This window comes from Diadema antillarum, unplaced genomic scaffold (assembly GCF_040938485.1).
Source record: "Diadema antillarum isolate AM-2024a unplaced genomic scaffold, OU_Dant_1.0 seq00000076_RagTag, whole genome shotgun sequence".
NCBI classification, from domain to species: domain Eukaryota; kingdom Metazoa; phylum Echinodermata; class Echinoidea; order Diadematoida; family Diadematidae; genus Diadema; species Diadema antillarum.
This window is the reverse complement of record NW_027271170.1, coordinates 280,557-295,998: the sequence shown is the minus strand read 5'-3', so window position 1 is coordinate 295,998 and position 15,442 is coordinate 280,557. Positions and strand designations below refer to the sequence as shown.

General features: G+C 38.6%; 1 protein-coding gene across 1 annotated transcript in view; it reads right to left on the bottom strand.

Annotated features, from left to right (window-relative positions):
• LOC139726062 (uncharacterized) overlaps window positions 1-15,442 on the bottom strand; it is a 31,527-nt gene that overhangs the window by 13,771 nt on the left and 2,314 nt on the right. Inside the window, exons 2-3 of the mRNA XM_071637145.1 lie at window positions 6,736-6,971; window positions 698-884 (exon numbers count right to left, since the gene is read on the bottom strand). Of these exons, the coding sequence (XP_071493246.1) occupies window positions 698-884; window positions 6,736-6,971 (423 nt within the window). The remainder of the gene's footprint in view (window positions 1-697; window positions 885-6,735; window positions 6,972-15,442) is intronic.

The following is a 15,442-nucleotide window of genomic DNA, read 5'->3' as shown; positions in this document are numbered from 1 at the left end:
AATAAAAAAAAACCCTGCAAAACCATAACCACACGACATGTCAAACTGTAATGTTGAAAATAAAGGATGGGACGTTTACATGGGTGCTTCTCAGGCACCATTCCATCTGTATGACTCCTAAGGGAGTAGAGAGATGCTGGTATACTGCCAGGGTACTGTCACGAATATCATCACGGATTAACCTCATGGACAACCTGCTATCGGGGTTATACCAAGGAGTAATAGCTCCTTGGTTATACCTTCAAGTCTCAAGATTGTGTTGCATTAGCTATATATGGCATGCCTCGATCCCAGCTCTGACCCGGGTCGAAAATCCAACAAAAATAAGAGAAAAGCTTAGACAGCATTTCTGTTGGTTTCTATTGGTAATCTATTGCTTTCCGTTGGCAATGTTGGGACCAACAGAAAAAAACCCTAATAGAGCCCAATACAATTCCACCAGATCGAACAAAGTGCATCCTACAAGTTAAAAACAACAACAACAACAAACAAACAAACAAACAAACAAATAAAACCTACGTAGCCTGTCACGCGAGTCACACCCCCAAAAAATAAAACTTTTTTTTTTTTAATGGAAAAGTAAGTTTTTAAGCCCAAATTGATTTTGCTCTACATGTCGATAACAAAATTCAGAGAGTTTAGTTTGGAAATGGTATACCAAGGTTGATTAGATTATGCATAATAAAAGGTCGCTTACCTGCATTGACGGCGGGATAACGATAAGTGAACTCTTGACCAGCCGGAATTGAACACTGAGTGACCTTTGCCACCCCGTCCATGTAGGGCGTGTCTCGCTGGTGAAACCCGTGCCAATGTATAGACGTCCCTTCTTCGTTCTGCATGGCATTGCGCACGCGCACTTCGATGATGTCATTTTCGCAAACCTTGAAGTATTACGTAATAAAAAGAGTGATATCGAGATTTTGATAATAACAGTGTTACTGATCATAGGACATTATTGAAACTCGATATTGGGCATATTACTCGTTTAGTTATCTGAATTCAATTTGAAACAGTTTTGATAAACCAGGGAGGTGGCTCGCACGCGCACACACACACATACACACACACGCACACACACACACACACACACACACACACAAACAAACACACGCACACACCAATAACCACAGACACACACACACACACACGTTCCACAGAAATACACACACACACACGCACACTATACTAGCGTGGCCTCTGCGAGATATGGTTTAACATAACTGATGTGATTCCGAATCATATTCGGATTAACAAACTTTCGGTTTAACGAATCTTTTCCTCCATTTTTTAGATACAGAAACCCCTGGTATAAACAACCGTTACTAGTTTAGAATCAACGGATCAACGAACCTTTGGAATAACGAACTTTGCTTTCCAAAATGTCTTTTCGAGACGAGAAGGGTAGTAGACAAATCACTTAATCTTTCCTAGGCATCTTGTTGCCATCTTACCCTCGACAGGCGCCTAGATCACATCCTCTTCGCACGTAGGTGTGGAAAGATGTTATTTTTATGGGCATTGCGAAACACTTCCAAACAGCCGCAGGTGCAACATTATTAATGTGACATGACGATGATGATTCACGGCACTTGTAAAGCGCCATACACTTTATATCTGTTTAAGAAGCATCCAAAGGCTCAGACTGGTGTTCCATTCATATTTCGGTTTCTTTGAATGCTTATCATGTTTTCCAATCGGCTGAAGATTAAATTCTACTATGGGACAAATATCACGTAGTCAACATGCATTGAAGAATTTGATTACATGTACGTCAATAATGAAGGACTTTGATTTCACCATGGAGGTGTGAGACACTCGATCACCTCCCTGGCGTCTTTGAGCTCATATCTAGGTCATATGATATTGCATTTCTCAACACTTCTTCTGTTATTTCGTAGTCCTTAATCACAGCGATTCAGGTTGCTATAATGTATTCATATTAAGAGGGATTTTTTTTCTTTTTTTTTTTACTCCGACGCAGTACCACTACAGCAAAAAGCAGTTCTTATCACCTGAGCATAGCCGGTGCACTTCAAAAGTTGAAATGAAATTTCTCAGTATTATTTCATTTATTGATTTTTTGACTAGGCTATGTCGGACACGCTTCAGCAAGCTTTCTGCTTGTAGGAACAGATTTTTCTTATTGAGGTAATAAAACTTGAATGTATGGGCATTTTGTAAAGGTACTTTTTGCAAGGTACTTTTCTTAGGGACACGGATAAATTTTTAGTCTCTTAACCTGCATCATGTTTGCTTCCGGGGTCATGAATCTTTCTTTGTTTAATCATAAGTCTGATCCAATTGGCGTTTAGGATAAATGCTGATTGGGTGGATAAGCTTTTGCACAGGTACGCTATTTTGCTGAGGAAAATGTTATGTTACCAGGCAGTGCATAACATTTGAATAGACTTCTTAACCTTCTTGCGACACCGAAACAAACAAACAAACAAACAAAAACGAAGGAACAAATAAACAAACATACACACACACACACACAAACATACAAACAAAACAAACAACCAAAACGACCCCCTTAAAAACAAACAAACAGAAGTTCCACTCTTAAGATAAGTTTGAATTTAGGTCAGTTTATGTACAAATTAATAAATCACTCCCTTCCTTTGGTGTTTGACTCTATGTTTATCAAAAATAAAACTGTACATTCATACCCCACTAGACAAACCAATGAATTCCATTTACCACTGTTTAGCACAATTTTTGCAAAGTCTATATTCTCCTTCGCTGGACCTAAACTCTGGAATTCCCTTGACAGCAGTATAAAAGAATCTCTAAGTTTCAACACTTTTACTTTGAAATTAAAGAAAATGCTTATTAATTCTTATATTACTGGGGATTTGCATTTTCAAAGCTCCTAACTGATTTTTCTTGTTGCTAACGCCTTTATTTTGTTTACTTTATTTCATAACCATTATGTTATATCATTCATATGAAGACAACTTCTCGGTAAGACCAACGTACCAAGGTCTCATGTGTCCTGGCATCGACCCCCAATACTCTCCTCCTTTGCCCTTCCCTCTGTCTCTCTGTCCCTTTCTATCTTCTTTTTATCCTTTCCACGTGTATGTAAGAGAGCTGCTTTGTTACTGTATGTGTGTGCGTTTGAGTGTGTACTCGTTTTGTGTTCTGGTTCCCGTGGATTATGTTAAAATGTCTCGTGTATTGCTATTACATTGCGACTCCGAGCGGACTGCATTCTACAAGCTTGGCTTTTTAGCAGTCCCCTCCATTTCCGACCTTTTCTTTGCTTTGATTCAGTCACATTTTGTACTTGTACTTCTTCTACCAAAATATGTTTTTTGTTTCATGTAAACAAATGACGTGTATTTAAATTTCATTTGGACATGTAAAAGTTACTTTGTACTGACTTTGTGTATATGCAATGTCATATTATATGCTTTGGCCGGAAATGAAATAAACAAATAAAAATAAGTCAGTGGTTAATATGCCTTTGTCGGTATCGATGACGTAAAATATCGGATTGGCCACGACTGACCGTACCAATGCAACTTTAACTTCACAGGACAAATAAAAGCATTTCCTTCATGGAAGGTTAACAAAGCAAGTTACTTCGCAGCAACAGAATATACCCTAAGCTAACTCTGTCATCATGGCCTTCCTATTGGACAGTACAGGTAACACGGACGATGTCGTTCAGTTTTTACTAATCTCAAACGCTTTGTGACGTCAAGACTGATCTCCAAACCAACAGACTGAAAAGAGTCGATGTCCCTTCCTTTACTTTCCTTTACATTGCCTTATGGTTTATCATTTAAACTGTTGCCATTTGTTTTCCTTTAATGTTTAAAGTCTGAACACAAACTCTCCCCAATCGCGCCTGCTGACTGAAAGTCAAAAGGAAAGCAATTGACATCAGCACTTTATCGTCCAAAAAGTAGTTGTAGAATGGAAGGTACCGGCAAACAATGTTCAAGGGAACAAAATGTCTTAATCATTTGCTGGAATATTGGCGCGATGTCCGTTATTCCGAATGTTCCTAAATTCAAAAATGTAATTAGGATCATTATCCCGAGGATTTGTTATTCTGATACGGTTTGTTAATCCGAAAATGACATGGAAGGTTCGTTAATCCGAAAACGAAAATGGATTCGTTATTCCGCAGTTTCTTTAAACCCAAAATGAAATAAGGTTCGTTGTTCCAAAGATTCGTTATTCAGAAGGTTCGTTGATTCGAAAACGAAATAAGGCTCATTTCCCCCAAGGTTCGTTAATACCAGAATGAGATATAATGTTCGTTATCTTGAAAACTGAAATGATCTTAATCTGACTATTTTTTTTTCTTTTTTTTAGATCATAAATGAGGGTGAAACTGGAAAGGGGAAATGAGCGAAGGTCTTTATTGTACCTCATATATACAGTCATGATGCATTGAAGCTAAACGAATTCTTGTCTGTGTTAAATAAGAGGCCATTCCTGTTGACCTCTCTTAGTTTTTGTAGTCTAGTTGGGCAGATCAAATAACGCGTGGAGGCATGTGTGTTTCCTTAAAGGATGTGACCTGTTTTCTTTAAGCCTGCGTCCACTACTGCATGGCTTTCATTCGTCACGATGCAACTGCGCGATATGGTTTGCTATACACCGGTCTAATACAGTGATCTAGGCGGCATATCTTTTATTCATTTCTCAAAACATTAATTATTGCCAGCTAGAAATCAATTCTATCTTGTAAAAGTAAAACAGTTCTCATTTAGGGTCTACCGGAGAAACTACCCTGTATAGAGAACACATAGGCCCTAATAAATGAATAAATAAAGCACGGATTAAAGGAGATAAATAACAAGCAAGTGCAATAAGTCAAAATACTAAGAAAAATGATGGTATATTGAGTGTAAAATGTTGTTTTAAGTGTCGTATAATTCAAAACGTTTAAAAGAAGATCATTATGAAGCATGATGAACAAAATTTATGCGTGTTTTACATGAACGATGAAACATAATATTGTTGTTGAAGAGTTGTTATGAAACAGCATCGTCTGTAAGATCATGCATGTATTAACGCAGATGTGTGAAATGTTTTATGTGTTACGTTTCTATACAACTCTTTGTCATTTGTGGTATTTCATGAGAGGAATGTGTCGAAAGTCATTTCGACAAACAAAAACATCCGAGCTTAGGAGAGGGGGGGATGGGGGATGGGAGATGGGGTGGTGGGGGTAGCTTAGTGTCAAAGTCTCTCTATATACATATCCATTGTAAATGATATCATATAGTGATTGATATCATGTCACGAACTACACGGATGCACCAGTGTTTCTGAGACGCACTATAGGCTTCCACTCGCTTGGTGGCACTACTTATTTTTTGACATTTTATATTCGATATAATCTACTTTCATATCCACCAACAAAGAGAAAGTCACAAACAGCGACTATAAGGAAAACAACACATCAAACCGAAAATCATGCGATCACATGACACAATGGACGGATGTGATGGGATCAGCAAAAAATCAAAGCTCACAAAAAGAGCTTGCAAAATGCAACGTAAATGTGAATTATTGGTAAGCCAGAAAACAAACCACACCCACAACAACAAAACCACGTGATGCATGACTAGTTTATATCACGAATCATTGGTTAAAAGAAAAGGAACAACAATCTATATAGTTATAAATAAATTGATAGATAAGAGTGCGATGGAGAAACTCAACACTATGAAAAAAAAAAAACTAGAAAAAAGCATATAAAACAGATAAGATTATGAATGGATGTATAACATATGAGTTATATTGTGACAAGACTATATAGATGACCAAGAGAACTCGCACAATTTGTTTCTGCAAAGATTGCTAAGACTAGGATGACTGTGTTTTAAGAACGAGTGCTTTTGAAATGATTAGGTCAGAGAGGGGTTATATCAATATTTGTACATCAAAAGTGCATTCGAGGTCATGTTCAGATGATTTCGTAGGTAACAAGCTCCTTTGCATGTTTCACAAAGATTCAATCACTGGTAAACTGTGGCTATTTCAATCAGCGCGACATCCACAAGTCATAAAAGGAAAGGTCCACGAGTCATACGCAGCCCGTGAGCTCGACAATAGGCAGATAAGACCCATGAGTCCGACACTAGGCATAAAAGTTCCACGAGGCCGACATATTATTATTATACATGAAGCCCCGTGATAATGTCGGCATTGTGGGCCTTTGTTTTTGTTTTGCTGGGGTTTTTTTTGTGTGAACGAACAATAAAAACAGCTCATATACTTTACTTTGAAAAAGTGGCATTTTCTGCGAGATAAACATTTTGAGTAATTCCATCCCCTCTCCAACCACCCCCTGCCCCCCTCCCTCCGACTCAACAGCCTGACTCCACCTCCTTTCCATAATTATGAAGACTATGATCACATAACGTGTCAACTCAAGTCTTGTTAATAATTTGAGATATTTGCCATTTAACCTGCTGAAAAAAAAGAGAAAATGATAAGCAAATAAGGGATACTTTTAATCGAAAATGAAAGAATATTCGTTACAAGTAAGGTATCACTGGAAAACCTTCATTTAATTGCACTTAATCTGATGATGGACTTATTTTAAAATGCGTAAAAATTGCGCTTCACGCGTTTTGCGAAGGTCTTCTTGTGGTCATAGTCATCGTGTCATAATATCGAGATCTTTTCTGTCTGTTTTCATCGTATAGAGACATGAACTGCGATAAGTTAATGTTCCACACCAATAATAGGTCCTATATGTACCTGGATTGTAGGCCCGGGCACTTTCCTATTGACCGATAGTACTGGTCGGGCGTAGCCTGCCAGTGGCACGCAGTCCGTTCGGTGGCAGTCGTACGTGTTAAACGGGCACTGGTAGCAGGCGCGAGACACGGAGAAGTAACTCTCGATGGTCCAGTCGTACCGGCAGGTCATCGGTCCAGGGCTGGTATCACAGTCCCGCACACAGGGGTGGTCCAGGTCATTTATCAGCCAGTGACCTAAAGTGATCGCAATTAATAGTCAAGTTTACATGTTTGAATTTATACATTTACGATTAGAGCAGATTAGGTGAAGAAAAACATGGAAGAAAAGTGTTGTAAAATGTAGTTTTCGGGCTTAGACAAACATTCATAAAATTTCATGAAGTCCTCCGGACTCCGATGTTAAAGCACACGTGACAATCACCTCACATTGATATTGAACTGTGATATATAGTAATGGCGTATTGGTGGAATGTTTAAAGGAACAAAGTGCCATCGTGCTTAATAGACGTTGTCGCCCAAACATAAATACCAATGAAAGGTAAAGGTTTTTTTCTCTCTCAATATTTGTACTAAATATAAAATCGAAGAATTTATACGTATTGCTAATAAAAAGGGGCCTATTCTTTAGGATCACCACAAATACCAGAGTCTCGGAGAAGTGACAATATGACTTATCGTTATCCCATTAGCAACTGAACCGTCCGAAATCGCCCGTCCGCTTTTGTGTGTGTGTGTGTGTGTGTGTGTGTGTGTGTGTGTGTGTGTGTGTAGTGTGATGCTGTACTATTTTTACTGTTTTCATTATGATATATGATGTATAATTATGATATATGATATATGATATATATATATATATATATATATATACATATATATCATTTCATATAAATATGTATTTTGTATGTCTATCATGTCTATGTATCTATGTTACAATGTATACGTGTGCTTTGTATATGTAAAATGTATCGATGTAACCGGATATGCATGCAAACAAAACAAATTTCGAGAAACGGACAATAAAATTGAATGGAATTGAATTGAATTGAAAAATATATTTCATATAACGTAATATATATATATATATCATAAAAATTACAGGATTTTATTTCAATTACAAAATGTGACAGACACCTTTGATGATGACATAACCAGCACTTTTGTGATTGGATAATTTGCATTGCAAAATAACTGAATATATACAACAATATTCATCAAACGTTATGAACAAATAGATATTGAATAGAAGTGGGCTTGAATTATTGGTAAATTCTTCACTATTTCACATTGACTTTTAAATTTGGATCTGTAAAAAGTGTTTACAATTCATTAAGTATAAGATCTTCAGCATTACACAAGATATGATGAATTCTAGATATTCTTCTTCTCGAGATATGCACCATCAGCATTTTCAATTTGATCGCATGTTCTGTGTCTTTATACATTTTGATATATTTGATGAAAATAAATGTCATTGAGCTGGACTGAAATAATAGAAAAGCTTTTGGATATGAATGGATCTTATCTACAACAGGTATGACGCATGGGCGTGTGATTACATGCAACTGAAATTCATCACCGAAAAGTTTGCACAACACATAGTCACGTAGGCCTTTCACACGTGCAAAACACGCGTGCACTTGCCCCCAACACAGACAAATAAATACACAGACACATACACTCAGTAAACACATTTGGCACATGCAGCACGTCCTGCCGGGCGAACCATACTTCAAGCTGATAACACAGGCATACCTTCACTTAAGCCAGGGTTACACCAAAGCCGAGTTCTCCCGAATGAATTTGGACCGATTCTGCCCGAATATGGCCTGAATCGGACGGATTCGGTGGATTAGGAATCTATTCGTGTCTGATTCGAGGAGATCCCAGAATCAGAGACGAATAGGATCCGAATAGGTCCCGAATCAGAGCAGAATCGCCGATCTGGCTATATTCGCGAGGCTATTCGGGCCATTTTGGCCGCTCAATCGACCTATTCGGCTGCTATTCGGCCGTATTCTGGCGACTCACTCGCCTGTATTCTGTTCTGTATTCGGATAACAATTCGGGTGGATTCGGGGAGATATTCGGACATTCTGGGCAGATTCGGCTCTATTCGTGATATTCGGGTCAATTCGGCTTGATGATTCACGCCGTTACTCCCCTAATGATACGAATAGGCCCGAATCTGCCCTAATTGCCCCAAATGCCTCCCCGAATCCAACCGAATTCCATCCGAATACACCCCGAATGTGGCCCGAGTGAAATTTGTCGGGACCACTTTACATTCGGGAGTATTTTGGAGGGTATTCGGCTGGTTTTGAACATTTCAAAACGGGCCGAATCCCTTCACGAATGTTCCAGAATCCCTCCCGAATTTTCGACCATTTGGGGAAGGAGAACAGAATGCTCCCGAATCCACCCGAATACGTGTATTCGGGTGGATTCGCAGCTGATTCGGCTCCGGTGTAACGGAGGCCTTTAAACAGGAAACGGGGATGAATGCAGGGCGTGTACGCACGCACGTGCGCACACACGTCATGCTATACTCAAAGTCTAGATGTAACCCAGCATGGCCGGCGGAACGGGGGGGGGGGGGGGGGGGTGGGTAGGGGCTCGGGCACCCCCTTTTTTTGCACCATACGAAGGAATACATAAGGTGTCACCACTGTGGGCCCCCACTATTTTAGTGCGTAAGTGGCACTAGAAAGAAATAGATAGAGACCTTGATGTGTGAGCGCGGTAAGGGTTATGTTTTTGCGCTGAACCCGAAAGTGTCCCCCCCCCCCCCAATTTTGAGAACTTTTGAAAACTGCTCAGAGCTTGTTGATCCCCACTTTATTGCTACTTGTCACGCTTGTCATTATCCGCAGTATGTGCGTATCATATGTGTTCACAACACTTCAATGATTTAATCTTAATAATGACACGGACTGAATAGAAATCCTAGGCCACCATAAATGCAAACTTTGACTCAGGAAGAAAAGTAAAATTAGAATAATATACTGAATCTAAACAGAAGGAGTTACTGAACAAAAAAAGAGAGCAAAATATCAATCAGTCCTAAACTACTCTTTAAATTTGTTCACATACTGCCGAGCAAAAATACATATATAATACGCATACACGCACATACATACACATGAACACATCTCCGAATTACTACAAAAGGGATCAAAACATGAACTTACATTATTTGAACATTGACAGTTGAAAAAAATGGTCAAGGACTTTATACCATAACGTATAAGGTATACAACAATTTATGACAATTTACTGTGTTAATTCAAATAACATGGACGTAAAAAACCCCAATCAAACAGGAGGTAGAAAGTCCTATATAATCTATACAGAAAAAAATCCTCTTCATTTATTGCGTAAAAACGTTCAACTAAAATAAGAATGAAATTTCAAATTACTTGATTCATATTCAGTTGTTTAAAAAAAGAGATGAAAACGTGTCTCAAACAGCAGTCCCTTTATACACACCTGTTGGTCGCCACAAGAATAATCTGGTTTTTGTGCTTCCGCCATACATGAATGTTGATTTTGAGCGCAATTTTTCAAGCATTGCAAGATAATAATTATATTCATACAGTGTATTACATAATCACACACACACAATCACATACACACACACTTATATACATATGTATATATATGTATATATATATATATATAATCATTGATATACATACATGATTCAATATACATATATATACACACATATATATATATATATATATATATATATATATATATATATATATATATAAATTATGTATGTATATCAATGATTTTATAGTATGCCGCACACTGCTTGGATATTTACACCATCCAGCTAACGTGTCATTGCGCAGGGACGTGCTTAACCTCTACAAATCTAGGAGGAAATTGCGGTCAAATAATCATGGTGTAATCAGGGCGATGTTTCTTCCACCACCCTGGTGTAATGCTTACTAGTCAATTATTCTTTTATCTCTCATCACATGGCTGATACTAGGTATGTGAAACTTTGATCTCTATACGAATGATATATGCAATGCAATGTCTTTCTTCAAAACATCAACACAATCTTAATACCTCAATGACAACTCAAGGACCTCTGTTGATGAACCTTACATATTAATGTTAAACACTTCTTATTGACAGTATGACCAGCTTGTTGGTTGCTGGTTGGTTCAATAACGTATTAAAGGGAGTGTATATTTTTGGTTGAGACCAAACTTCAGGTTTCTAATATTTTTTTGGTGAGATAATGAGAAACCTCTCACGAAATGATTGTGAAAGAGCGTGTAATTCCAAGAGGGATTCAACGATTATTTGATGAAAAGCGGTATTGAAATGGCTGAGATATTAAAAAAAAGGAGAGTATTCCTAATAAAGAGCGGACCCACCTTTCACTAGGATCGCTTTGTTTTACCTTGTTCTTGGATGTCTCAGCAATTCGAAAAACCGGTTTTCATCTAATAAAAACTTGGAGATCCTTTTAAAATGGCATGCTCTGTACTATTTGACAAGTGATTCTTGGTATCTCATAACAAGTTAAAAGCCCAATTCTCATCTCCACCAACACTATACAATTCCTTTAAAGCTTGACTGATGCTGATCAAAGGCCACATGGAATACACATTCTCTGAAATGGTAAATCAACATTTTAAATGCAGTCACTCGTCCAACCTTTAGGTCAATGTCAAATTCAACAATCAAAATGTTGGATTTACCATTTCCGAAATCACAATTAATCATTTTAAGTGTAAAATTTAACATCTAACAATAAATTTAACATGTAAACGTTATCACTTTAGTGGCATTTATGCTCATATCTTGACTTAATTTTCTGAGTACGTTTCCTTCACCAAAACTGATAAGGCCCTTTTAGAAAAGGTCGATCACATGTTGAAAAGAGTCAATATGACGTTGGAAGGTATTATGACTCTATTTAAAAGTTGTTTGAACTATTCAGTTATGATTCATTGTCGCACATTTTGCTTTAGCAAATATTGCTAGATCATAAACCAAGCTGACGTGACCAGCTATAAGTAGAAAACATTATCTATAAAAGAAGACCTTCAGATAATTTTCAGACTTTTGAATTGTACACCTATAAATTGGTTATACTGGGTACAGAGTTTCAGAATTTATGGTGATTATGATGATCAATAAGAATACTTATGAAATTCATAACAAATCAAATTGAACAAGGATCATGACTTAGGAACTTTACATGAATATGCACGATAAGGTGCTCAGGGCAGCAGACGAGAAAAAAGGCAGGGCCGGTGGAGCGTTTTCAAAAGTGGGGGCGGGGGGGGGGGGAGGGACTTCCGGGTTTCATGAGTTAACAAGCCCCCCCCCCCCCCCAAAAAAAAAAAGAAAGAAAGAAAAGAAAAGAAAAAAAAAAGGTCCTCAGCTCATCTCTCCCCTTCCATTTCCGGGTTTCTTCAGCTGACAAGAAAAACAAAAAAAAACAAAAACAAAAAGAGTCGTCACCGGAAAAACATAACCTTACCGCGCTCACACTTTAAGATCTCCATCCATTTCGTTTTAGTGCCACTTACGTACTTCCGAGTTCAAAAAAAGGTGTGTGGGGGGGGGGGGGGAGCCCAAAGTGATGACACTTTATAATATGTATTCCTTTGTATGGTGCACAAAAAGTGGGGGAAAAGGGGCCCGAGCACCCCTGCCCTCCCCCCCCCCCCCCCCCCCCCCCCTCCCCGGTTCCGCCGGCATGAAAGGCATGCACAGATCCACATAGGGAAACTTGCTATTAAAGCAAGTTGTGTTGTATTGAAAACAAAGCGCTACATTTCTGCAATATGTGAGCCTCCTGTATCATCAGCGCATTTATTTATCTAAGATATATAATAATATATAACACTATGATAAATTCCGCAAATCTGTGCATGGAACTATTTATGAACTAGGGCGGTGGGTTGACTCAGTCGGTAGCGCGTCTGCCTCACGATCACGCGGCCCGGGTTCGAACCCGAGTCTGGACTGAGCAATGTTGTGTGTAAGCATACCGCTCCCTCTAACAAGAGGCAAAACACTCTGTCCCTCGGATAGGACATAAAATGGAGGTCCCGTGTGTGAGAGAGTCACAACTCATGCACGTAAAAGATCCCGCTTCATTCATTCATCGTAAAGAGCAGAATGTTTAACCCGGTGAAGTGGTCTCACCTCAAATCCAACTGGACCCCATGGAAGACCAGCTTATTAGCTGAATATGGGCTATCCAGCCATCTTCTCAGATGGAAAATGAACGAACAAATAGACTAACGTGAAATTATACAAATCGTCTGATGTCCCTTTAAGGACAGGGGAATATCACATCAACTATAGGATTTCTATCCACAGTGACGGGCCAGTTGTGGGCTTGGTAGTAAAAATACCTCGGGGAAAGAGATAACAAACATGTTCTCATTCACACAGTGGCTGTTTAACAAAAATGTATTAATCGATGAAATGGGAATATGTGACCTGCCCGTACAGTAAACAACGTAACAACCATAAAACTGTAAAACTGACAGCTGACTGGTATCATTTTTTTTTAATGAAGGGAAAGTGGAGGGAGTAGATGAGGCAAATTGAGATAGGAAGGGAATGCAAAGATGGCAATTGAGAGGCCATTCTAGTCATCTGATCTCGGCAAGACCATTCTATCTTTGAATTCCACAATCACAGAAAGGTTATATGTCTCAGGTCGCTTTGGATGAAGTGACTAACCAATAAAAAAAAAGTGCATAAAGCTTATTACGAACTGGCTTATTGTCACCTTGCATTACAAAACCACCAAAAAGTCGCATGTGTCAGTATCCGGTATGATTGAAAATATGTCTGTAGCCGCGGGCATACTGGCGAAAAAATGATCGAGAAGTTTAACCCGTTCCATACGGGAACCCAGTTGCCTGTGTATTAAGTCTATGGAGATTTCAGAATGCAGTATCGAACGGGTTAACATCGCGAAATCTTCGCTGTCTTTGTTCTTCCGTTCACACTAACAGCCAAATTCTCGATCTTTGGATCGAGAAGTTTAGATCATTATATAGTGCACGTGCGCAAGAGAGAAAAAGGAGCGCGACGACTTGGGAATCGAACCCGGGTCTCTTGAATCTAGAGAGAGAATCCAGAATTTACTGTCTCTAGTGAACAAAGTAAATCTAAACTTGACAAGCACTGTTTCGGCTGTTGCAGTAACATAATCATAATAATGATAATCATAAAGTTTTTTTTTTCTTTCAGCTGCCTGATCGGTAGTCCAATCGGGCAGCTAAGATTGCACAAGAGAGAAAAAAAGAGCGCGCCGACTTGGGAATCGAACCCGGGTCTCTTGAATCAGGAGAGAGAATCCAGAATTTACTGTCTCTAGTGAACAAAGTAAATCTAAACTTGACAAGCACTGTCTCGGCTGTTGCAGTAACATAATCGTTATAATAATCATAAAGATTTTTTTTTCTTTCAGCTGCCTGATCGGTAGTCCAATCGGGCAGCTAAGATTGCACAAGAGAGAAAAAAGGAGCGCGCCGACTTGGGAATCGAACCCGGGTCTCTTGAATCTAGAGAGAGAATCCAGAATTTACTGTCTCTAGTGAACAAAGTAAATCTAAACTTGACAAGCACTGTTTCGGCTGTTGCAGTAACATAATCATAATAATGATAATCATAAAGTTTTTTTTTTTTTCTTTCAGCTGCCTGATCGGTAGTCCAATCGGGCAGCTAAGATTGCACAAGAGAGAAAAAAAGAGCGCGCCGACTTGGGAATCGAACCCGGGTCTCTTGAATCAGGAGAGAGAATCCAGAATTTACTGTCTCTAATGAACAAAGTAAATCTAAAATTGACAAGCACTGTCTCGGCTGTTGCAGTAACATAATCATAATAATGATAATCATAAAGTTTTTTTTTTCTTTCAGCTGCCTGATCGGTAGTCCAATCGGGCAGCTAAGATTTGAAAATGAAATGCTATATTATATTACCTTTTATTTGGGGCCATTGCATTTCTTTTCGGGGAACCAAAATAGATTAAAAAACCCCAAAGATTTTACTTGCCCACGCGGACAACCAGAGAAAATGATAGTGTCGAGCCCTGATGTAGGTGAAGGGAATTTGTGTCTTTCGGAAAATTCAGATTAACAAATTTTCAGTACGGCGAACCTTTTTATTTCGTATGAATGAACTATTATATAAATAACGAAATATAAAGATAACGAACCTTATCTAATTTTGGTACTAACGATCTCATAGCTTGGAACTTGAGGATTAACGAACCCTATATTTCAGCAATTTCGGACTAACGAACCACCCAAACACCACAAATATTCAGTTAACAACCCCCCTTCATTTTAGAGTTAACGGACATGTACAGACACCGAAAATTCAAGTGTATCGAAATAACAAAATGGTTTTAATAATGAACCCTATTTCAGTTTTTTTTTTATTGCAAAACCTTTGAGATAACGAACTTTACCTAACGGTGGCCAATATGACCACAGGAAAAAGTTTGAAAGTTTATTTGACTGGGAAAGAGTGTCATTGCTGACTCTACAACCGCATTTACAAGGATAAACGAACGACCATTGTTGTCCACAAACAAACAAACATCGAGCAATATTTCCCGTTCAACTGACCAAAGGACACTCTCGGTTACTGAACGGAAGTGTATACTGGAAAACATCTGGCGTTTTGATTTCATTTCTAAACCCAGCAG